The sequence below is a fragment of the Spinacia oleracea genome, chromosome 1 (genome assembly GCF_020520425.1).
Source record: "Spinacia oleracea cultivar Varoflay chromosome 1, BTI_SOV_V1, whole genome shotgun sequence".
In the NCBI taxonomy this organism is placed as follows: domain Eukaryota; kingdom Viridiplantae; phylum Streptophyta; class Magnoliopsida; order Caryophyllales; family Amaranthaceae; genus Spinacia; species Spinacia oleracea.
This window is the reverse complement of record NC_079487.1, coordinates 107,847,659-107,873,505: the sequence shown is the minus strand read 5'-3', so window position 1 is coordinate 107,873,505 and position 25,847 is coordinate 107,847,659. Positions and strand designations below refer to the sequence as shown.

Here is a 25,847-nt window from a genome sequence, read left to right as displayed (position 1 = left end):
TTTTTTGTCCCTACACCTTCAGCAGGCAACGTATAAACGAGCACAATTAACAGAGAACAAAACGGTGATTCAAATGCACAATAATGCACTCATCGTTCTCATACCAGATTTAGTTCCAATGCCAAGACTTCCCTTACTTGAATGAGTTCTATTAAAATGCATTTTCAATTTTGAGATTTCATTTCAAATTTATACCAACTTCTGTAAACTACTATTCAACTTGAAACTTAATTGCAAAAGATTTGGCACATTTTGGATTCGGCGGTTACTTTTTCTCCACCGGTGTTACATACATACCTAGTAACTGCAGCAATGGCCAAAAATTCCCTAAAACTCATCCACAGAAGTAAACATGCCTGCTACCAAAATTCTATGAAGTAACACAATAAAAAGTGTAGTATCCTCATAACTTGTGAGCAAGGAAAGCTACAAATAGAAGTAATTTAAGTACTACGCATATAATGTAAAAGTACAATGAAATCTGACTTCCAGGATTACAAATATTGCTGGAGTTGAACAGCACAACCAAAACAATCGCAAGGCTCTTCTGATTTGTAATTCTATCATTGGCATTCTCACGAACATATCCACCAAATGATCAATAGCGTGAATGATCAATAGCTTGCGCATTGAAGCAATATCCTATGATGGCACTGCAACACAGAAAATAAGAAAATCAGCATTACTAAATCAAAATCATGCATGGAGGAGATTATCTGCAAATGAAGATAAAATGCGAAATAACCACCCCAATCAAAAAGGAACTACCACATAGGGATCAAAATATTTAGACCAGTGAACATGTCGGAAACCGAAGAGGTACTACAAGTATGCCAAAGAATTATCACAAGAATCATAGACGGAAATGAACAAAAATATGCATCGCCAATGACCCCCACCGAGAAAGTAATGGAATTGTGGGCTGAGAGCAATCATGAAGTTCCAAAGCAAAAGACAGACGAAGCAGACAAGAGCACCAAGAAAAGAAGACAAAAAGATAAGAATTCAAAAAGAATAATCAGGTGATAGAGTAAAGGGTACATACTGTATGTGGAGGTATCAATCTGCTCAGGAAGCTCCTTGATATCAACCTCAAACCTCTCTTGAACCTATACAATTGTTAAAAAAGATGAAAAGATGAATTAGGGTCTCCGAAAAAGTGACAGTGTAATCAATATTGACAAAATATCAAATGAAATAACCAACTTTACAAATTACTGCACACACATTTAGAGAAAGAAAAACAAAATATAATGTAGAAACTAAAGGCAAAAAGTTGCATTGGAGTAAAGTAGATAAAACAATAGAGTTAACTTCTTTTTGTGGGTACTTTCAAGGTTCCAACACTTGGGGAAGTGAAAAAAGAAAACCGTAAATTTCCGAACCTGATTAAGAACATCAGAGTCAGAGGCAGAAGAGACAAACGTAATGGCCAGACCCTTTGTCCCGAACCTTCCAGCTCTGCCAACCTGACAATGTAAAAACGCGCTAAAAGAATGATCAAAGAACACACAAAGAATAACAGGTATTTGAGTAAATGAAGGTATAAAAAAAAATGTATACCCTATGTAGGTAAGTGTCAGCAGAATCTGGCATGTCATAATTGATAACAATGTTTACTCTTTCAATGTCAATCCCCCTACCAACTAAATCAGTAGCGACAAGGATTCTTTGCTTTCCATCTTTGAAACCCTTGTATCGAGCCAATCTACACAAATTACAATTCTAAATGAGACACAACAAGAAAAAAACTAAATACAGGAGGCACGAAAAAGTGCACCGGGAACGTAAGTTATAAGTATCAGAAAAGAAAAAAAGATATTAAAAATGAGTAACGAAATGGGTGTCAATGCCTTTGTAAAAAAAACTACTTTCAAATACCAACATTAGAAAGACAAGCACAGATCTCAACCCAATTGAACATGCAGCAAGTGTATCTCAGACAGAAAAGCTTCATACATTAACATATACTTCCTCTATTCTTATTTAAATAAGACAATTATTTAGTCACATTTGCCAATGCACGATTTCAAACATTAATATATTCAATTTTGGATAAGAAAAAATTATAAAAAGTTTGATATTTAAAAAATATTTATTGAGACGAATCTAACAAGGCACCACACGACTATGTTTTTACTTAAGTATAAACCACAAAAGGAAGTCAAATGAGGATGTGTGAATAGTGTCCAAAACCCTATTGTGTTATATAAATAAGAATGGAGGAAGTATAAGCCACCCGAACGATATTGTGGCGTTCTAAAATCCATGCAGCAAGTGTATCTCAGACAGAGAAAAGCTTCATACATTAACATATATAAGCCAACCCATAAAGAACAAAGTAAAAAACAAATACCTTTCTTCCTGGGACATGCCAGAATGGATGCAGATTGAAGGAAAGTTGCACTCCACAAGAAGCTTGTTCAACTCAGCAGCTCTACTGACACTCTTGACGAAGATGACAACTTGATTGAAATCCAGAGCGTCCAACAAATCATTCAACTTGCGATTCTTCTCTAACTCGGACAATTTGATGTAGTGCTACAATGCAAACCCACAAAATTAAGATATAATGTAACATAGCCAATCATTCCAAAAAACAATCAATTAGTAGTTTTACATACCTGTACAAGACCGTGAAGGGTCAACTTGGCTTCATCATCCACATATATTTCCATCGGCTGAAATGAAGAAATGGCATAGTAAAGCATATTAGGGCATCTCCAATCGAAAGGAATCCATATCAAAGGAAGATGGTTGAAGATCGCTCTCATATCCACAGATGTCTCCTTGAAGATACTTGATATCACAGAGCTAGGATCGCTTTACAACCAATCACTAACCCATCTTGGATCATATCAGCTATTAAACTAGATGTTTACCCAGGAATGGCATTAGTACAGGAAACCCATAGAACCACACCGCCACTACTCTCAACAAACTCGGTTGAATACAAAGTACCAATCAAACTTAAAGACATCCCAGCACCCACAAAACAACACAAGACTGAATGAAAAGAAACTGGACTGGACTGATGGAGTAATATCGAACGAAGAAACAGAGAACCCAATAAATCCTAGACAGCGCTCACACTAGCCTACCCGTTCTATCTTGTACTTGGGAGGTACATCTGAGAGACACAAAGATAGCATCTAAGACCATAACATCTATGAGAACCTAAGTAGATATTGTCTGCAGAAAGCTTGGAAAATGGAAGACTTCAAATTCAATAAGAACTGGCCATGGGACATTACATCTTGCATAAATTTCTTGCAAACCGGACGGATAGCCTTGCTTAGAGTTGCAGAGAACATCATCACTTGCTTGTCATGGGGAGTCATTTTGAAGATCTCCTGCACATCTCTCCTCATGTCTGCATTTAAAAAGAGCAAAAACCAAACCCTTAATACAAGAAAACTAATAAAACATAAAAGCAATACTTGGGTTAATAAAAACTGCAAAAGCAAAAATATACCAAGGGACTCGAGCATCTTGTCACATTCATCAAGAATAAAATGTCGGACATTCTTTAATGACAAATCTTTGTCTCTAGCCAATGCAAGTATCCTTCCGGGAGTACCCACAACAATATGAGGGCATTCATTTTTAAGCAGGTCCTTGTGGATTTTGATATTAACACCTCCATAGAAAACAGCAACCTTCACACCAGGCAGATATGTGCTGAACCTCTCGAACTCATGACAGATCTACAGCAAACAACAAATGAGTTATTAGTCTGTTGTTGCCAAATTTATCGCAAGCTTTAATATTCCAATTGTAGTTCAATACTTTGGAGAATGCTCACTATATACGAACCTGATAAGCCAATTCTCGGGTGTGACAGAGAACAAGTGCAGCAACTTGCCCAGCCACAGGATCAATCTGTTGTAAAGTTGAAAGCACAAAAACAGCAGTCTTCCCCATGCCAGATTTGGCTTGGCATATGACGTCCATCCCCAAAATCGCTTGAGGAATACACTCGTGTTGCACTGAGGAAATACCAAAAAAGTTGGTGCGAGGGAACCCGCAGTGAGTAAAATATGACCTCCTGTTCCTTGTAATTGAAAGGTTTACCAGACCATTTACATCTCCAAGTTGAGTGAATAAGTGAATTACCTGATAAATCCACAACAAAATTCAGTAACATTCCCAAAATAATCAAAACGCGATTAAAAGAAGAAAGCAACAACCATATGACATAGCCTAACTAGCCAGTAGCCAACACTTGTAACCATTAACTAACACCCTTCCAACAAAGTTCAAGCCATTGAACAAATGACCATGGGAGACACTTGACACGTTAACATATCCTAATGGCACAACAATAGCTATGGAGATAAAACAATAACTATAAATATAAACATAAAAACACTAATGGGCACTTCCATTCACTGCTACAAAGAATAAACTGAATATTAGCAATACAAGTCATAATGGAACCCTTGCCTTCTGATGGATGCTCAAACCCACAATCGACAATTGAACGCAATAACTCTGGCTTTAGAAGGAAGTCTCTGAATCCTGAACTGTAGATGCCACTGTAACCCCTATGATAGAAAAGAACACTCAATCAGCAAAAACAACTCCATTATCCATTATAAAAAGAACTCCAAGAACTCCTAAAAATCTGAACCATCATACAGCAGAAGTAAAAGAACAATCTTCACAGAAACCACCAAACCATGGATTAACATACCGCCTCACAGGAAAGACCACCTTGTTGGCAGACAGTTTTGGTGGCAGCCATGTGGCGCACTTGCTGGCTAATTGAATCCATTGCTTAACTAATTGAATTTCAAGCTTAACTAATCGGTTCCATTGAGTAACTAATTGATTCCATAGTTTAACTAATTGATTCCAATGATTAACGAATTGATTTTATTGGTTTACCTAATTGAATTTCAAGCTTAACTAATTGGATTTCAAGCTTAGTTGGCGGTCTTTCCCGTTAGGCCGTCTTTCTTAAGAGTTTGTAATGTGCATAATGTCGAAAAACAATAGCACCCAAAATAGTGTTTGCTTAAGTTACAATTGAAACACCAAATTCACCAAATCAATACTCGAAAACGTAATCAATTATGATTTCTACAACTTAGTCGTATGATTAAAACCATAAATCGCTATTAAAATGGTCTTTAACCATCAAACTATACTCGCCTTTTATATCACAAACCTCATAAGGATCTACTAAATATCACAAATTAAAAAACTCAACGAACCAAGAACAAAACAAGCAGCAGATTTCGCATAAAATACAATTAAATCAGCAATAACAACGAAAAAAACGTACTTTTTAGCGGCTTCGCCGTTAGTTTTGGTGACAGCGGGATCTGGAACTTTTTCTTCCTCCTCATCGTAATCGAGAAGCTCCTCTTCGTAAGCATCGTTTTCTCTGGTTTCTCCCATAGTTTTCTATACACACAACAAATCCAAATCATAAACCAAATTAAGTTTTTCTTGAAATCAAAATCGAATAATAATTACATAGAAGAAAAAAAATCACCTTAAGACAGTAGAAATCGAGAGCTAGGGTTAGGGTTTATACGAATGTCTGCAAAGGAAAAGGTTAGACGAAAAAGGGAAAATCGGAGAGAGATAATGAGGGGAGTGAGAAAGATAATAAGGTTTATATTTGACAAAACATGAGGGAATATTTGGGACGGTTTTGTCCTTGTTGTTTGTGAATAATTATGATAAATACCAGTTGGGGCGGCAGAATCCAATCGTGGGGATAAAAAGGTCAGAGTAAAAGAAATCAACGGCTGAGTTGAATTCACTCACTTTCAACTCCTATTGGCTATAACTATAAATATCCAAGTCACATCATTTTCTTTTAATTTACTTTTTCTTTTCTTTTTTTGAAGTAAATTAACTTAAGTGTCCGTTTTGTATTACTAAAATATCTTCCATACTTATAAAATAGAGAACATAATGACAACCTACTTATTTATAGAATAGAGGATATAACCTATTCAATAGGAAAGCTCAAAAAAGCATTTTAATCAATCTAGTCCCTTAAATAAATTAATATCATTTTAATCAATATGTTTATACGGCTCTATCTAACTTATATGTTTCGTATATTCGCACGAATCGCATTTATATTATTTTACATGTTATTTCAAGTTTAAATGTAATAACACAAATCGATTTCTTATATTCGCACGCGTCGCGTGCATTTAAGGATGGTAGTCTTATATGCAAGCAATGCGTGCGGAGATATATAAAAATTACTTTTTTTGTTATCGAAACAAAAAACGAAAAACAATAGGCAAGAGCAATTGTTTACAAAGTTCGTCTGAATAAATATTAGACATCATCTCATAACTAAATATATAAATAGTGAAACAATGTAATATTCATGTCACTACATGTCGAATTTAGTACCAAAACAAAGAAAATAAACATATAAAATATTGTGCTTCACTTTTACATTTTCCTCGAAATACACTTGTCTAACTATATGCACTCTTCCACCAATCAATTTGCAGCACATATTAAAATATTCAATTGTTGTGGATAAAACGAAAATTTTTTGTTGCGAATGTTGAAAATACCTACATTTAGGGGTGAGCAGAGAAAATCCGGGTACCCGGTACCGGACCCGGAACTGGCTGGGAACCGGCGGGTCCAGAATGGAATTGGACCGCTGGGACCAGTTCTGGATCCAAAAATGTAACACCCCTACCTCTAATTCAATTATTAAATCACAATTAGCAGCGGAATTAACCTAATTTGGTCGGGACATTACCTGCCGTAACTCCCTCTTGGGAATTACAAGGCAACCATCATATTCTAAGCCATTAAAACTCCAAATTAATATAATAATCTTTTATATTCCCAAAATTAAGGTACCACACTTACTAAAAGTCTTTAATTAAACTATTAAAGCATTAAGCATAAACTAGGTGAATAATATTAAAGTAAAATCCTCGCCACTACTCGTTTCCGTCGTTCCCAGCAGTACCTAAAACAGAAAACAAAAACGGTGAGCCGAAGACTCAGTAACGACTATCCTAGCAACGTAAATTCATTTCAATTCATTTTATTTAATAACACAGGGAGAATAGAATATAGTAAAACATTTGATAAAGTCCTTTATTTAATTTATTCATAACTTTATGGTGCACATGCTAGCCGTGGCAAGTATGACATGGTGGAACGTCTTCCACGATGGACCGCTGTCCATAAAACATGGGCCTTGGCCCGAAAAACATGAGAGTCTTGGCTCAATGGGCGGATGCCCCATGGGTACATGCATGACCGAGAATAGTAACCTGTGAACATATACTGCCAAACGGACTAGGTCTTTCACTTTCATTTATCATGTTTCGTTTACTTTTACATTTTAGCCTTTTTACTTCAGTTGAAGTAACATCATTCCTTTAGATCATGCGATCAAAATAAAACATCATTTAGATCCTGGGATCAATAAAATATCATTTCTTTCATGGCATCATATAAACATCTTTTCTTTCATGGTTTCTTATAAACATCATTTTATAAGAAATTCAATCAATCATATCAAATCATATTATAATAAATAATTCAATCAAATCATATTTCATTTCCCGCAATTCATAAAACATGTTAAAACATTCAGTTCATAAATCAATCATAACATTATAATTTCGTAATCGCATTTATAAGGGAATTGCGAGTACTAGCAATAGCCGTTACCTGAATTCCACGATTTGCTAAGCCTTTCGTTGGTTCGTTCGTCCTGAGCTCCGAGTCCAATTTCTTTCAAAATATTAAATAATTGAATTAGTACTAAATCGATAAATAATTATAAAATCAATATTTTATAAAATCATAAATTTATAAGTAATAAATTTAATAAATAACGAATTTTAATAAAATATAATTTCAAAATTTAACGAAATATTATTATTAATCGAATTTGCGATCAAAATACATGTATATTTTATGAATCGATTTTAATAAGAATATTATTTAAATTCCATTTTGATAGATAAAACTAGAATCTTATTCTCATAAAAATTGATAATAAAACCTTAAAAATAATAAATAATTTTATTAGAAATTAACTAAATTATCAAATTTATTAAGGCATACAAGTTTATAATGAGAAAATTTGAGAATGCAAATTCAGATCTTAACTTACCAAAGGCCCAATTCAATTGGCCCAACCTTAATTTTGGGTTTGTGGGAAAATAAAAGCCAAAGTTTTAAAAATTGGATTTCTGGTTTTGGTTTTTGGGATAAGGCACGACAGGGGAGGAGGGAGAGGAGATGGACGAGGAGAAGGGAAGAGGAGGGAGAAAAGGAGGCTGGCTGGGGACTCGACGCCGAAGGGCCACAATGATGACGGTGGTTTGGTGGCGGCAGAACGACGAGGGAGCGAGAAAGTGGGGCACGAAGTGGCGAAAACAGGGGAAATTCGGGGGTATTTCTGGGCTGTTTTCGGTGGTGGTAGGGCGGCTCGCCGGGCTATTCTGGGGCGATGGTTGATTTGCAAGGTGATAAAGGGGGTAAGTTGGTTGTTGTGTGGTGCTGCGTGGCGTTGGTGGTGGTGCAAGCAAGGAAAGAGAAAAAGAAACAGGGGAGGGAGCAGGGGGATTCGAAGAGCAAGGGAGGTGAGGGTGGTGCTTGCGGTGGGTGTGGCGGCGGTCGTGCTTGATCATGGTGGTTCTGGTGGTTGTTGGACGGTGGTAGTAGTGATGGTAGTCAGTGGTTGAGGTGGTTGTTGGTGGTGGTGGTTCGAACGATGGAGGAACAAGGGGGGATGGTTTTCAGTTTTTGTGAATTGATTTTGGTTGGGAAACAAGTGGAAATTTGTTGTCTGATTTTAAAACTAAGAAGAGTGAAGGAGAAGATGCATAGCTTGGGGTCCAAGGAGTGTATTTGGACTGATTTTAGGGAAGGAAGGAACTCCTTCCTGGTTTATACGTGGAGAGCAAGGGAAGAAAAGAAGTGGAATTTTGGTTCTTTGAGGGCATTTTTATAATTTCGCATTATTTGGCCAAAAATTCAGAAATTGTTGCTATTTTTGAAACTTACTAAAAATAGAAATGTTTAATTAAAATAATTCTTTATAAAAATTATCGTTAACGAAAAATAAATAAATTTTCGTTTATAAATTTATCGTTTAAAATAAATCGTAAAAACGATTAAAATAACGAAATTCGATTATTCGTAATTATTTAAAACAAAATCAAACTAATAAATATTTTTAGTTTTAATAAATCACGTTTAAAAATTTCGGGGTATTACAAAAAATTAGGAACCGGTTCCCGACATTTGGACCCGGTTCCCACCGGGTACTCGGTACCACTAGAAAAACACTAAAACAAAATATTACATTTGGGCTTAGGCCGTTAGTAAATTGTCCACTACTTTTAGTACTCTGTTCTAACATACTAACCCACTATACCAAAATATAAAACGTAAAAGAACTCATTAGCCCTAATAATTAATAACACTATTTTTTGTCGTTCTTCAATATCAAACTCGCCGTCAATCGTTCATCCTCCTGGTTCACTTCTTCGCCATTAACTTGCGAGTTGGATGTCTCGCGTTCATCTTCGTGCATTATATTAATTGGAGATGTTATTCTTTGACATTTTCTTCTACAAGTGGCTAGCAATTTGTTCTCTAACTATACATTTTCATTCTTTAATTAATTATTAGAAGATTTATTACCCTTCTGAGTGCTGGTGGAGATTCGGGAGAGGGATTCACAGGGATTCACATGCGTTGGTTTGGTGCAGCCTTTTTTAGGTGCATGTTGAAAATCGGACTGGGTACCTGGTTCGGTAACCAGTTCCATCGGTTCCAAAAACTTGGACCCGGTTTGACGGTTCTGGGACCGGTTCTGATTCTTTAGACCCGGTTTTGACTGGGTCCGATTTCAAATCTGGAATATTTGACCGGGTACCTGGTCTTGCTCACCCATACCTACATTGGGCGTAAAAGAATTCTCTTTTAATTTTAAATACAATATGACCTAAATAAAATCATAAAAATGCATTTTGTTGAAGTAATATTTTATTTTGGTAGCAAAACATCCTAACATGTGTTGTGCAAGATCATACAATATTTGAAAATCTCAAATTTCTACTTTTATATCAAATATAATAAGTCGAAACAAAAACTAAATCAAATATTAATTTTCCCTAAGACTATCGACGACATTGTTGTCATGGGGACCACCTAGGGGATTTGGAAGTTGGTTTTCGCCTAAGTACCAGCTCGTTATTGCGTTGTACCGACGCGCCGCTTCTTCAGCTGTGTCAAACGTGCTTAGCCAATGCCTGCACTGCCCTACACGATCCCTTATCTCCGCTCAGACCCGGAGGTTCGGCAGGATCTACAGCACAGGCCCCAAAATTTAGGGCATAGAAAAAGGTTAGAAGTTGTTGGATAAAGCTTTAACAACTCAAATACTAGTTTACTTTATTAATCTTACGTACAAGAAACATTATTACAATTACTATATCGGCATATGAAAGACATAACATAAGCTCACATGTAATTTGTGAAACATAACAAATTAGTATGACCACTTCAAATTTCTTAAGACATTTTACTTTTCTTGATAATAATGAGATTTGTAAAAATTGAGCAATTAAAAGTTATAAATAAACTCTTTCATTTGATGTTGAAGCAAAAGTGTGGATTCTGAGTTAGGATGATAGACATGATATATATGACCTTGATCTTTGGCTTCAATCAACTTCACATCTCTAACCCCTTTTGTTTTAAGATATTCCACATACATAACTCCTCTTTCTTTCAAAAAATCTAGCCCGGCCACATAAACCACCACCCTCGGAAACACATCCCATTCTTTATCTTTAAATCCAACCTTTTCAAAATTACACCCAAAATAATCCCGATTTGATCCTTGAGGTATACTTAGCTTCCAAAACATATCATTCATTTGCACTTCTACACCACTCTCATCTATCATTTCCTGAGGAGTTCTCTCCTCACTACCGAAATAAGGGTGTATAAGTAATATCCCTTCAATTTTAATCCCAGAAAAGTCATGTTCTTCACTTATATGAGCAACTTTCATGGTGATGTTGTGAGCAATATTCCCTCCAGCACTATCCCCTGATAGAAAAACACGCGAAAGGTCAGCGCGTTGGAGCCATGGCTCGGTGTAGCAGCTCTTTATTAGCCACTCAAGAGAGCTACATCCGTCTGAGTAGGCTATTGGCAGAGGATATTCTGGGGCAAGGCGATAGTCAATAGACAACACAATTGCTCCTGTAAGTGAAGCTAAGTCACCAAGAAAAATATGGTAGTTAAGCCATGTTGTTGACCCAATACAAAACCCACCACCATGGAAGTAAACCACTACAGGAAGCTTATGAGTTGAAGTGTTTATTGTTGGTGTGTTAGGAAGGAAGATTCGCCCAGTTATTGGTTTGGATGAATCAATTACTATGTCTTTTGATTTGTAACTTTCAGAGGATTCTGGTGAGGCTATGGCGATTTCTGGAGAAAAACGCTTAACTGTTCCATCGGAGAATACTTGCAGGAAATCTGGAGCTTCAGCGATAACTGACATTTGTTTTGACTCAAAATGGTTGATTGATTGTTCAATTGTTATGGTGCTGCCTCGAACTATTTGTACTATGAGGTTGAGTTAGGTAAGGGGTTGGAAACTGATCACGTAAAGATAGTGGAAGGTTTGGTAATAAGAAGAGGCATTTTGGGTGTCAAATTAAGCTTACCTTATATTCCCAGGCACAAGAACTGTGAGTTATCAGATGAGTAGAATGGAAAAAGAAAAAAGGGAAAAAATTATCGCGCCAGGTAGGGGTCGAACCTACGACCTTCTGCTTAGGAAACAGACGCTCTATCCACTGAGCTACAGGCGCTCTTTGATTGATACAACATATTCCTGAAATTATTAAAACTAGAAAGCGGATAACAAAATGACTGCACAATAACCCTTTAACTTTCATAAACTTTTACGGTTTTTATTGCACATCTGACCTAACGCGTAAAATGTGAAAAATGGAACTCACTCAAGGTAAAAAGTGACGCAGACTAAAGATATAAGTAGCCTTATTCGAGGACTAAAGTCACCTTACTTAAGGAAAAATGTGACCCTAACAATAAACAATGAAGTGACACTAATCAAGAGTAATATACTTGTTACAAGTTATAACTATGATGCAACACCATCAATGAGAATACACCAATACACAAGTGTAATATAGGTAATAGGCTATGTGAGGCTTGAACCCACACCATATACAATATTGTAGATTGTTTTACTGTATATTTGAGCTAATAGCCTTGAATATAAGGTAACTTATAACTATAATAAAGAAAACTAATAACATAAGGGTAACTAAAAGAACAAAACATATGCAGATAACCTTCCTGTTTTAGGCCGCCATAGTATATATTGTCGTAGATCGGCCTTTCTGAAAAGTTTGTGTTTAAGTTTGGATCTGTTTTGTACATCGCCGACAATAACATTAACGTTGTAGCACTAATGAAGTATGAGTCCTGAATTCCTGATCAACAAATAGTAAAATGATCTATAAAAGCTGAAAGATCATCCTTCATTCTAACCAAAGAATGATGCATACAAGTGATCTCACAGTTTTGAACTAAATCAGAACTACAAAAACACCAGAAAATCAAACAGCATGGCGCGCAGCTATAAAGGGTTTCTGGGTCACTCTACTTGGCAGCTTGCTCTACAAAAGGGATTTTCTTCCAAGGTTCTTCCTCCACGGCGCTACTATCCAACGGGGGCAACGAAAATGCATTCACTGTAGAGCTTCCACCCCGGATTTCTTTCAAAACTCGTAAAGCCGAGAGAGTAAGCTTCATGTACATGCTCTCCATATGCTCAATTTCTGACAGATCTTTATCAGCAGTAAGCAACCGTTCTTTCTTCAAGTTGCCAGTATTTGACTCAGAAGGTTCATCTGTTTTGACCACTTGGGATGAATCTTGAGCTTCGTTTTGTGAGAAAAGGCGATCAAGTGTGGCCTCACATTCTTTTACAAGCTTGGATATGGTGTCGTTTGTGTAAAATGGCTCTTGCAAAACCTTTTGGATGAACGGCAAGCGTATTAGACTGCCACTTCGCTTGTCATATTTTTTAAGTATCTTCACCAGACCTGCAAAAACATCAATGATTACCACATTAGATGTGTTTCCACTATGAGAGAACTCACACAAGATATTCATCCAAAGTTTTCACATAATTATTCAAAGACAACTGTTCAGGTTTAACTGGACAACTGTTCAAAGACGGCCAATGAACCAAATTGTGAAGAACTATTTTGCAACAAAAGCTATGTTTCTTGAAGGTAGCTGGAAAGAAACCTAAAACGCGCTAACATGGGGTAGTCTGCTCAAACCCAAATCACCAAATTACAAATCCCGTATCCATGGACACAACAGTTAACAATTATTGAAACTCGCTACTATCTCAGATTATAACTCAACTTTTGGATTAGCACATTAAGTGGTAAGAGTCTTAAATCTTATCATGTTCCATCAGCGTTATAAACCAAGCTAAGCACACTTTCAAACCGTATTGAAGAAAGGAGAACATGAAATAAAACAATCATGACCAAAGAGATCTTATATCAGACATGAAATACAACAATATGACCAAGCCTCAAGTCTGTTGTCGAACTCCAATTTACACCGTTTCATACTAATGCAAAGAGGGAAAACGGAGAAGATTTATTAGGTACCAAAGAAACCATCAAAGGATACAGGGCATGAAAAAAAGATGAATTAACACCTGTATAATTAAGTGCACTGTAATTTTCCAACAGAACCATTTCTCCATGAAAATCCACGATCTCCCTACCAACTCTCATCAACTCTTCATTCGAGTATCTGGCCTCTGCTAACCTGTCTTGCAGCTCCTGCATGAAAAACAAAGAGTAAATTATAAGGATGGAGAAACTGATTTCACACTACAAGGTCAGGAGCACATAGAAATTTCAAGGAACCAGTCATAATCAAGGTAGAGGGCCAGATTACTCATATTTACATGGTTGGTAGATTTACAGTAGAAACAAAATATCAATGATGAAGAGGATTAACAGGGCGGACAACAAAGTCCAGAGGAACAAATTTCCTTTCTAGCTTTCAAGTTTTACAGCTTCGCCTAATCGTGATATGACTGATAAGTGGTCTAACATGGCATCTAAAGGTAATAGTTAAAATTCAAAACATCGATTCAGGATCTCAGATATGCATAAATGAAATAACCCCAGACGATCCACACATTTGACACTCGTTTCATGCAAAGTTAACTTTTACATTTTAACTTATAGGGTTGTAACATCAAAGATAAGCCTGACTCCAAATAACTTGTAAATGAACGGAAATAAAAACAAAAATGGAATCCTCTTTTTGAATGGGACTTTTCCCAGTTGGACGAGATTGTCATGCAATACAGATTATACAGTACATACCCCCCCCCCCCCCCCCCCCCCCCCCCCCCCTCTCATTTTCTTTCTGACCTGTGAGTATGAAGCACCAAAACAAACACCAACATGAACATATTTCAGCAGATATCATGATAGGAAAGGTATTTCTTTCACTCAAAATGATGTGCCAACCCTCTGAAGTCTAAGTACCAATTATCTGTCTACTGCTATCAAATACAAACAAACAGAGGCGGGCAACTTATAAAGAGTTACTTCAGCCATAAAGAACAAATAAAGAAACATTGAAGGAGAGCTTCAATTTGTTTTAAATACTTGCACAGTTTGGCTATCCATAAGCATTCGATAATAATCCCGTATCAAATTGTGGAGAAATAGTTAGAGCTTAATATTTAAAGCAACAACTCATATGCAGAAATCCCCTATGAACAAGAACTCCCAAAAAAGGGTTCGATAACAGGCAAGACAAAGTCCCACCCCAACAGTGCGTCCCACCCCAATCCCTGAATGAAAAAAGGGGTGGGGGGCAGGTCAGGTGCAACACCAAGAAACTAATAAAGTGCAATAAATCTTGAATCTTTCCAAAATGTGTACTAGATATTTGGCAAAATTCTAGTTGGGCACTTATTTTTAGGTACTTCAACCAGATGATTTTATTTAAGGCTCCGTTCTATTCGACTTATTTTGAATGAACTTATATTATCTGAACTTATCTGAACTTAACTAAACTTATCTGAACTTAACTGAACTTATTTTATCTGAAATAAATTTATTTTGTCTGAAATAAATTTATTTTGTCTGAAATAAACTTATTTGTGTGTAAAAATGTATGAAAAAAACTTTTCTGAACTTATGTTATTTGAACTTATTTGAACTTAACTGAACTTATCTAAACTTATTTTATCTGAAATAAGTCAAAATCAGTCCAACAAGACAGGGCCTAAATTTCTTTGTTATCCGTTGATGTGGCATAAGTGTTCACCAACAATTCAAGGACGACTCATAGACTATGGTTAATTTATAGCCTATAAATAGAGAATTTTTTTTTAAAAAAAAAAAAAAAGAAAAACAAAATTGAGAAAATTTATTCTAGCAACATTATACAGAATCCCATTTTACGCTACTAATTCTTTTCTATGCTAAAGTTTTGAAAAACTCTTGACATATCCAACTGATGAGTGCCTCAATGGTCAAGGGCTCCTCTATTCATCCCAAATTCCCAAAGTAGCCGAAACTTTGAACCTTCATTAGCAATAACAAGATTCCCCTTCCTCCAAAGTTGTTTCAAAGCTTATGATCTACACCTAAAAGCTAGTCCCTAGTTTCCCACCCTTACTCCATCCAGAAAATAAAGAAGAAAGAAAGAAAAAAAGCAAGTCATAAACAAAGCAAGCACTACTCATAATTAGGTGAAACAAGAAATAAACAAGATGGAGAGAAGAAGGGTTCTAACTTCTAACCACAAGAGGGGAAAATAAGCCATGGCAAGAGACAGTCTTAACAACGCTCCTTAAGCTATATACTAACACACTTGCAAGAATCTTTTTCTACATTATAGAATAGGTAAAAATACAGGTAACAAAAGTAGAGTAGTGGCCGGTCAGAATGACGAATATGCGCCCAATCAAACATAAAGTATAAATTTAGAGTCAACAACCATATGATTTCTTGTCAGTTTCTCAATAAAAAACCTTGTTGGGAAATGATGGTTTCTGTCTTGGTTGTGAGACGGTATCTAGGGGAGCACTACAGGAAATCTCTCAGGACAGAAACTTATCTGGTGGCTAAGGAGGAGAGAACAACTTAGGAAGATAGATATAAAACCCACTTTGGACTTTAGATAAAATCATATACCTTCACGGCTTCACCATTGTAGCAAGTCATTTGAGCGAGAGTGACAGGGCATTTCTTAGACAGTGCTCAATATTTGGCACAAATTATCTGTGACGGGGTAGGCCGGTAGGGAAACTTTGTGGACGAGCAGAAGGTCTAACAAGTTTAATTTTTGGACAATACAATAACACAATAACAAATATAAGCAACAAGTCTCAAGGTAGTTTTCAGGGACAATAAAAGATTTTAAAAAAGAAGTCAAAAGCAGGCCAGATGCCTTATCTTGTTATAAATACAAGTATAAAATATGTTTTAGGAAAGAATGAAGCACAAAGTCTCTCAATGAAGGGAAGCAGATCCTACCAGGCTTCTGTATTTTATTTCCAGGGGGCTTTTTCAGGGGGAGTCTAGGGTAATGCAGAACACACTTAGATGTTGACAGCTAAGTCATATTCTAAAGACGAGTCTCCCCCTACATTTGGGGAACATGGTGGAGAAATTTTGATTCCATATTCCAAAAGGACGACCTTGTTACACGCTATAAGCCCATAAGACACTAAAAAACTATGTTACTCAGATACGGGTGTCGGTGTCGTGTCCGACACGGGTGTCGGAGTATCCGACACTCCGATTCAAATAATTGCAGACACTCCGACACGGTCAAAGGAGTGTCTTGACTTAATTTTTAGACACGGCTCCTATACAAAGTGTCGGATAAAAAAGCGACACTTTTTATAAAATAACAAAATTAGTTGTCAAATAAAAAAAATATGAAGATAGTGAGGTACAAAGAATAGTTATGTTTTTTTGAGGGAAAGGTACAAAGAATAGTTCTTTAAAAGTGTTACTACAAATTACAAAGAAATTAAAAAAAATGAAAAAGTTGACTAATGGTTGTCTGCAAACTACAGTAATGGAAAGATTCCCTTAAAAAAGTATTCCGTATGACAGATAGCACGTGGGTTTGTTTCCCACCTGGCACACCTCCCAGGCTCCCACACGGGCCACACTTACCCTTGTTTATTTTATTTTTTTTAAAGGTTAAAAAAAAAATTGTGCAATGAGTCAATGACCAGCAGTTTTACCATTTGACCAACAACCACAAAACAACCGACGGGAAAGAGAAACCTCTTCAGCCATGACTATGGCTGATTCTCAAGAAAATAATCAATGAAAACGAAAATTGAAGAGTTCATTATGCTTGTTTTTCCTTCTACAGCAAAAGCCCCAACATATTTTTTCTTCTCTCGCCTTCCCCGACCATCAATTGTTAGATCTAGGGTTTCGAATTCTTCAAGATCCATTGTTTTTTGGTCCGGGTAAGACTAATTTTATCATCTACTACGTATATCTTCATCTCGAATGCATTTTATTTTTATTTTTTTAGTTCTTTTCTTTTCTCCTCCCGATTTCGACACTGCAATTCGGACCCTTTTCCGACACCGGTGTCGACACCTCCCCGGACACGTGTCGAGTGTCGTGTCGCGGGTCGGGTCGTGTCGACACCGACACACACCTTCCACCGGAGTGTCGGAGTAACATAGCTAAAAAAGTAAAGTGCCATAAATGCTACATCAGTTGCAAAGTTAAAAGAAGCCCTAATCTGATAAACAACAAAGTACCAATCACATTGGAACAAGCAAGAAACAAAAAGAAATACGGAGTACATAAAACCATCTCCAATCACGAAAAAAGAAAAAAGAACTAGACTACCCATCCCTACAAATTCTCATCATGTCACAAATGATCATAAGATAAACTTGAACTTTAATCTGCCAAAAAACACGGCTTAGATAGTTAGACCTGTCATTTTAGCACTTTTACTGTACAATTTCTCCTCAGAATCTATTGCAAACACAACGATTGATTCTCAGAATGTCAGTAAATGGAGAAATAAACAACAAAAGAACTAAGCCATTCGTATTAGAAGATCATGAATTGTTAGTTAGCATCCTCTTATTGTGCTCCTAGCCCCCCAAAGTCACTAAAATGCTTAATTGCTTACAAGTTACAACCACCCTTTCCTTGGAGACGATAGCTTTGAAATTCATTTATTTTAGAAAAAGGCTACTTTATCCAGGAATAAAGATCACTCTCCACTCTTTTCCAGATATATGTCACTTATGCTTTGAATGTCAACTCATCTCCATTGCCAAGCCTTACAATAAAATTATCATCCCACTTGTATCAAGCATCTCAACAAGTTGCAAACGTTATCACATTCGCTAACATCCGTTATATGCATAGACATGTGGGTCCTTAAAATGCAAGGTTACCAACGATCACGGTGTCACAAGTCGCGCTCACCCCGCCCCTCAAGCTTCCAGTAAAGTCATAGATGCTACGACACTTAAATAAATACTCTCACATTTTAACTCTTTGAGACAGCAACCCGACACAGCTGACCACAGAAGCGCTCAACAACACTATTCTTATATATCCTAATTACGGCAATCAATAATTGATACAACAAATTAATTAAACAGTATGGCCTATTCCTATTTAGGCAAGAAGATAGAATCAAAGCTAAATATTTTAATTGCCACAAACAATTAAACATATATTTAATAATAATCATAATTAATATCAATAAACAAATCATTAGTAACATCTACATGCAGCTGTTACTACTTCATCTTCTCCCACCTCAAAAATTTAGCAAGTTTTACCTAATTGAAGTGCAATCACGCATACAAAATAGCCTAAATTTCTCATAATTCCATACAAAATCAAACAATTAGAACAAAAATCAGCACAAAAGACAGAAAACTTGATACCAGCAATCCTTAATCATAAGTAGGGACCTTTTAAAGCAGAATGGACATAGTTGGGACGGCTGTTGTCAATATTATTGGAAAAAAATGAAATGATTCGGAAAATCGAAGAATACCTTCCAACGAATAACATACTCCTCTTCCTTCTCAACGACGAAGGAGTTAAACTTGTCAATTTCGGCTTCTAAAAGGCAGACGAAGTTATTAACCTCGTTAGAAATGGCGTCGCTTTCTCTGTCTTCGGCGGAGAGTTTAGGGCGTTTGTTAGGCTTGGAAGCATCGTGATCGCCATTGATCGGGTAGATAAGCTTCAATTGTTTCTTGAGATCTTTGTAGGAAAGGAATTTGTCGCGCCAATCGGGTAGAGTTTGCAGGATTAAAGAGCTTAGGATTTTCCAGAATTTCATAATAAAAAATCAAGAAATGGAGGAGAGAGAAAGAGTGATAGGGAGAGAATATCTGGGTGGGAAAGGGAGATGTCAGATGGAGTTTCTGAAAGGATGGGGTAGAGGTAGAGAGTAGAGAATATAACAAGTGCGTCACAAATTCACAAGTGCATTGATGCCGTGTTGGTTCATAAAATGATGTTTAGATGCTTTTTCTTCTTTGTTTATAACGATTGTTTAGAGGAATATGATGCTCAAGTGAAATATGGCACTAGCCTAGCCAGGCCGGTCCGACCGTCCGAGCCAGGATACGAGCTGCATGAAAATAGCACACCATTGGGATAGACATGAGTTATATGACACATTAATATAATGATTGTATTGATGATGTGATGTGTGTAAGGTCGCTTGAACCGCCTTGGTCAAAATGATGGCACAAGGCACGGTCAATGTCATGCTTGTGTTCTATGTTGAGATTTCAAAGAAGCTTACAAAAGAGGGTATCCTCATCGCTCACCTTCTGAATCCCATCACTTTGTTGTTGCATGATATAGCATAACCTGATTTGATAGTGAATTTACCTGAAGGATGCAACTTCCAATAGAGATAGTCCTCTTCCGTCCCCTGTGGTTGTGGTCGTTCAATGGCTACAATTGAGTCATCATCTTTCCCTTTTAAGCATTGCCTAATCTTTATATGGTTTCATTTATTAATTCCCGAAACAAAATCCTTTACTTTCCATGAGTTCCTCTGCCTCACACATCTATCCAGAAGCAATTGTAGCATGAAGAAGCTACTGGTCTGACTTAACTACGGGTATTCTCCCATCCACCCAGACCATACTCGCTGCTTTCACTATACTTTCATATCCAATTTTTCACGCCAAACACTGTTCAAATTGTTTAACTGCTTGGAACAGACTTCTCCTCCCCCATGAAATGTTATGTGCTAACTTCATCCTAGTTGAAGTTTTACACACCAAACAACCTTGTCTATGTTCAACACCTTGGATATTAAAATGTGCGAATTATGATGGATACAAAGTGCCAGATCAGTACTCAAACCTCTTAGACCCTTTGGAATATGTAGGTAATCCTTACTCACCCAATGAATACCTCGCTCTACATTATTCGCCCACCAAAATCTAGCTATTAATGAATCAATCTTTTGAACAATAGACGTTGAGATCTTCAAACTTCGCATAATGTGTGAGGTTAATTAGACTCAACAAAACAGATTGAATGAGGACCAGTTTCGCTGCCTGGGATAGATGCAAGTTCGACCAAGATACAATCTTAGTGGCCACCACGTCCACCAGATTCTGAAAAATTAAGGATTTCTTCTCTAAAATGCATGTGGGAACTCCAAGGTATGTTCTAACGTTCTAAACAGTTGGTATAGAGAGAAGCCACTTCATACTCTCTATCTCTTATCTTGGAGATGAGGAGAGAATTTAACAAAAGATTTGTTCAAGTTAAGTTGTTGACCAGACACTTTCCTAAAGGGGCTTCTAGAATTTCGACTATATGCTGACAATTACCTCTATTATCAGCTTTAAAGAACAATATAGCATCATCCGGAAAAAAAAGGATGTGTTATCGAAAGTGCTCTTCTCGAAACTTTAAGCCCTTGAATCTGCTTTATGTTCTCCGCCATCCGTAACATTCGAGACAAAATATCCATACAAAAGATGAAAAGGTATGGAGATAATGGATTACCTTGACGCAATCCGCATTTTGGCACAAAGGTTTCCGAAGTTTTACCATTAATAATTGCCTTAAAGGTCACCGTAGAGATGCATTGGAAAACAAGTTGGATCTAGTAATGTGAAATTCATACTCTATGAAGGACCTTTAAAAGATATACTTGTATATTGATAGATGTTTTAATCTCTCATTGTTTTAGAGTGTTTCCTGAAGGAAATAATGCCCTTGGTCCAAGTATGCATTCTATGTTAAGTCTAATAAATGCGGTTCAGTATTAATTAACAAGTTAATAATTCAGTGAGATCAAGTGAGCTGAATGCCTAGCTAGAGGCCGCTTCAGTTCAAGTGGAATTAATGATATTAATCCACAACTTACTCTTGACTGAACCCGTAGGGTCACACAAATAGTACGTAAACGGATCAAGTATTTAATGGCATTAGATACTCCATCTATGGATATTCGGAATCGACGGATCTTGGTTTCAGTGGGAGCTGAGATCATCACAGGCAAGAAATGAATACTCCGGATACGATGATATTGCCGGAAACGGAAATATGGATCGTATCGGAAATATAAATATTATCCAAGTCGTAGATGTTGCCGGAAACGGAAACATGGTACGTATCGGAAAATATTATCGGAAATGGAAATATTGCCAGAATTGGAAATATTGCCGGAAACGGAAATATTGTCAGAATCGGAAATATTATCGGAATCGGAAAATAATTCCGGAAACGGAAATATTAAATATTTGTTCGAAACGGAAATTGATTCCGGAATCGGAAATATTAAATATTGTTCGTATCAGAAATGAATTCCGGAACCGGGAATTTAATCGGAAGCGTATCGTACGAATTAGCATCGGACGAGGCCTGCCGGACGAAGGCCCAGCACGAAGTCGGGCCATCGCCCAGCAAGCCAAACGCGCGCCCAGCCAAGGCAGCGCCCAGGCCCACCGCAAGGCAGGCCCAGCGCGCGCCAAGGCCATGGCCTCGCTGCGTGGGCTGCTGCTCGCACGCACACGCATGGGCGACCCTCGTGGCTGCCGTGTGTGTGTGAGTTTGTGTTCATGCATGATTCCTAAAACTATTAGAGTTAGTATATGATTAAATTCCTATTCCTAAAAGGATAAATTAATTAATTAGAGTTCTTGTAGGATTCTAAGTTTAATTAATTCGCATCCTACTAGGATTCCAATTCCCTTTCCATAACTCTATAAATACGTGCCTAGGGTCACATATTTTAAGTGAGATAATTCAAGTATTCAAAGTGATTTTTGAGAAAAAAATTCAGTCATATTTCTTACCTAAGAGTGCCGAAAATTCTAGTACCTTAAGGGCGATTCTAGTTGGTCAATCTTAAGGCGGATCCGGACGTGCTGTGGACTATCTACGGAGGGACGACACTTGGAGTCCTAAAGACTTGTTCTTGTTCGGTTCGGGCGCAGCTAGGGAAGGCACGCAACAAAGAGTATGCATCTAAATTATGCTATATGATTATGTGTAAATAATATGTATTCCTGGCTAAATGGTTGTTTCCGCATGATTTATGAATTGTCTGAAGTACCAAAGTTATTTTTCAATTCAAATATGGTCTGCGTACCATCAAATAGTTGTAATTAGTTATAGCTTATCCTATTTGAAGAAAATGGTGCCTCCCACGGAGATTTTCAAGACGGACTTTGAAGTTAAAGCTTCAAGATGAAGTCGGGCCATACTAGATCACAAATATCTTATGCATGTTTTAAGTTATTTATTGCTTTTAAATATGTCTTAAAATGCATGAGATCAAAAGCTTGATTATGTTGCATGATTAAGGATTTTAGTTCACTTAAAATCTAACCAACATAGTAAGAGCCTTAAGTTACAAACTTAAAAATTGAGTTAAAAGGTGCCATGCCAAAATATACACTTGCTTGGATATCCTTTACATCAATCTAGTAATAGTTTTCTCTCAGCGAGGTGTTACTTATTGGTCCTAAAGGGGCAAGGTACACAAATAATTGTGAGTACATGTTAGTTTTGGTGAAACTCAACGATATAAGTAAGGAGTCCTTTTATGTCGTGGCAAATTCGATAGGTTTACCTAATAAGTTCTTAGACGTACCTATCAACCAAGAATAGTTTCTAGACTATTAGCAAAAGGCTTTTGCTTACCTAAGATGTTCTAGGATTAAGTCGACAAACTGTGCTTAGTTCTTCAATGATTTTAGGATCTTGGAATCATTTTATTCACACCTGCCGGAACACATAATTTGAATAAAATGCTTAATAAACATTGAATTATGCATGTATGCTAGAATTTAAGTTTATTAAGAGAAACTGTGAATGGTTATTTATTTGTTTATTCTTTTCAATTGTAGTTTTTAATATGGCAAACAACAATTCATTCAACATTCGATCAATTCTCGAAAAGGAGAAGTTGAACGGGAAAAACTTCCTTGACTGGCAAAGGAACTTGCAAATAGTTCTTATGCAGGAAGAAAAGGAGTATGTCCTAGATGAGGCGATGCCCGAAGCCGCAGACGACGGGGTCACTCAGGCAGCCCTCAATCGTTGGATTGATGCCAACAAGGATGTGAAATGTCTAATGCTCGCCACCATGAGTGCGGATCTGCAGAAAACGTTCATCAACTCAGATGCTTTCACAATCATCAGTGAGTTGAAGAACATGTTCCAAGATCTGGCTCGAGTCGAAAGATTCGAGACTCATAGGCAAATTCTTGAGACCAAGCTTAAGAAAGGCGAGCCCGTAAGTCCACATGTTCTCAAAATGATTGGACTCATTGAGAATATGAGTCGGCTGGATCAGCAATTTTCTCAGGAAATGGCTATAGACACCATCCTCCATTCTCTTCATAGCGGGTATGATCAGTTCAAACTGAACTACAGTATGAATTGTCTGGACAAAATGCTCACTGAGCTTCACGGTATGCTGAAGACCGCTGAAAAGACGCTCAAAAGTGATAAGCAGGATGTGCTTATGGTGCGTGGGGGCAAGTTCAAGAAATCTGGAAAGAAGAGGAATGCTAAGAAAGGTGGCAACAAGGCCAGCCCAACTAAGCAAACTGGCGCCAAATCTGTAAAGAGGAAGGTCAGTCAACCCACTTCTGAATCCGAATGCTTCTACTGCAAGAAGAAGGGGCATTGGAAGAGAGATTGCTTGAAGCTAAAGGAAGATCAGAAGAACGGAACAGTCGTTCCATCTTCAGGTATTTTCGTTATAGACTGTATACTTGCTAATTCAACTTCTTGGGTATTAGATACAGGTTGTGGCTCACACTTATGTTCCAATCCACAGGGACTAAGAAGAAGTAGAAAGTTAAGCAAGGGTGAAGTCGACCTACGAGTGGGAAATGGAGCACGGATTGCTGCATTAGCTGTAGGAACTTACTATTTGTCGCTGCCCTCCGGGCTAGTTTTGGAACTGGAAGATTGTTTCCATGTTCCAAGTCTTACTAAAAACATCATTTCAGTTTCTTGCTTAGATGCTAAGGGATTTTCCTTTTTAATAAAAGACAATAGTTGTTCGTTTTATTTTAAAGAGATGTTTTATGGATCTGCTAGATTAGTCAATGGACTTTATTTATTAGATCACGACAAACAAGTATATAACATAAATACCAAAAGGGCCAAAAAGGATGATTCAGATCTCACCTATCTGTGGCATTGTCGATTAGGCCATATAAACTTGAAACGCTTAGAAAGACTTCAAAAGGAAGGAATTCTAGAACCATTTGACTTAGAGGATTATGGTAAATGCGAATCATGTTTACTTGGCAAAATGACAAAGCAACCTTTCTCTAAAGTTGGAGAAAGAGCAAATGAACTATTGGGTTTAATCCATACAGATGTATGTGGACCAATGAGTACAAATGCTAGAGGTGGTTTCAGCTACTTTATCACTTTCACTGATGACTTCAGTAGGTATGGTTATGTCTACCTAATGAAGCATAAGTCTGAATCCTTTGACAAATTCAAGGAATTTCAGAGTGAAGTAGAGAATCAATTAGGCAAGAAGATTAAGGCACTGCGGTCTGATAGAGGCGGTGAATATCTGAGCTATGAATTTGACGACCATCTGAAAGAATGTGGAATTCTATCAGAATTGACTCCTCCTGGAACACCACAATGGAACGGTGTGTCGGAACGGAGGAACAGAACCTTGCTAGACATGGTCAGGTCAATGATGGGTCAGGCCGAACTTCCATTAGAATTTTGGGGACATGCACTAAATACAGCTGCACTCACTATAAATAGAGCTCCGTCTAAAGCTGTCGAAAAGACTCCATACGAATTATGGTTTGGAAAGCCTCCAAATGTGTCTTTTCTTAAGATTTGGGGATGTGAAGTATACGTCAAACGATTAATTTCAGACAAACTTCATCCAAAATCTGACAAATGTATCCTTGTGGGCTATCCAAAGGAAACAAAGGGGTATTACTTCTACAATACATCTGAGAACAAGGTGTTTGTTGCTCGAGATGGTGTCTTTTTGGAGAAAGATCACATTTCCAAAATGACAAGTGGGAGAAAAGTAGACCTCGAAGAAATTCGAGTCGAACAACAAACTCTAGAGAATGCTCAAGATGACATTCAGGATGAAACTCAGAGATCTTTAGAAGAATGTGGTGAGAATCATGGTCAAACTAGAAATGTTACCCCACGTAGATCGCAAAGATATAGATCTCAACCGGAAAGGTACTTAGGTATTTTAACGAACGAGAGCTATGACGTTCT

General features: G+C 37.2%; 3 protein-coding genes and 1 non-coding gene across 4 annotated transcripts; all 4 read right to left on the bottom strand.

The window, feature by feature from the left end:
- Window positions 1–347: 347 nt before the first annotated feature.
- Window positions 348–5,661, bottom strand: LOC110786772 (DEAD-box ATP-dependent RNA helicase 15). Its single transcript, XM_021991348.2, has 12 exons — window positions 5,504–5,661; window positions 5,291–5,412; window positions 4,447–4,547; window positions 3,817–3,989; window positions 3,476–3,707; window positions 3,255–3,373; window positions 2,625–2,681; window positions 2,357–2,541; window positions 1,564–1,708; window positions 1,386–1,469; window positions 1,046–1,109; window positions 348–653 (listed from the first exon to the last, which is right to left on the bottom strand). Exons 2-12 carry the CDS (start codon window positions 5,404–5,406, stop codon window positions 643–645), a joined length of 1,287 nt encoding a protein of 428 aa, XP_021847040.1. The 5' UTR covers window positions 5,407–5,412; window positions 5,504–5,661; the 3' UTR covers window positions 348–642.
- Window positions 5,662–10,393: 4,732 nt separating this feature from the next.
- On the bottom strand, window positions 10,394–11,591 carry LOC110786737 (probable carboxylesterase 17). The gene has a single exon (XM_021991312.2). The coding sequence runs from the start codon at window positions 11,540–11,542 to the stop codon at window positions 10,592–10,594; it is 951 nt and encodes a 316-aa protein (XP_021847004.1). The 5' UTR covers window positions 11,543–11,591; the 3' UTR covers window positions 10,394–10,591.
- A 191-nt stretch (window positions 11,592–11,782) lies between these two features.
- On the bottom strand, window positions 11,783–11,855 carry TRNAR-CCU (transfer RNA arginine (anticodon CCU)). The gene has a single exon. It is a non-coding gene; the product is annotated as a tRNA-Arg (tRNA).
- Window positions 11,856–12,352: 497 nt separating this feature from the next.
- LOC110786771 (SPX domain-containing protein 1) lies at window positions 12,353–19,559 on the bottom strand. Its single transcript, XM_021991347.2, has 3 exons — window positions 19,132–19,559; window positions 13,754–13,880; window positions 12,353–13,118 (listed from the first exon to the last, which is right to left on the bottom strand). Exons 1-3 carry the CDS (start codon window positions 19,420–19,422, stop codon window positions 12,673–12,675), a joined length of 864 nt encoding a protein of 287 aa, XP_021847039.1. The 5' UTR covers window positions 19,423–19,559; the 3' UTR covers window positions 12,353–12,672.
- Window positions 19,560–25,847: the final 6,288 nt, after the last annotated feature.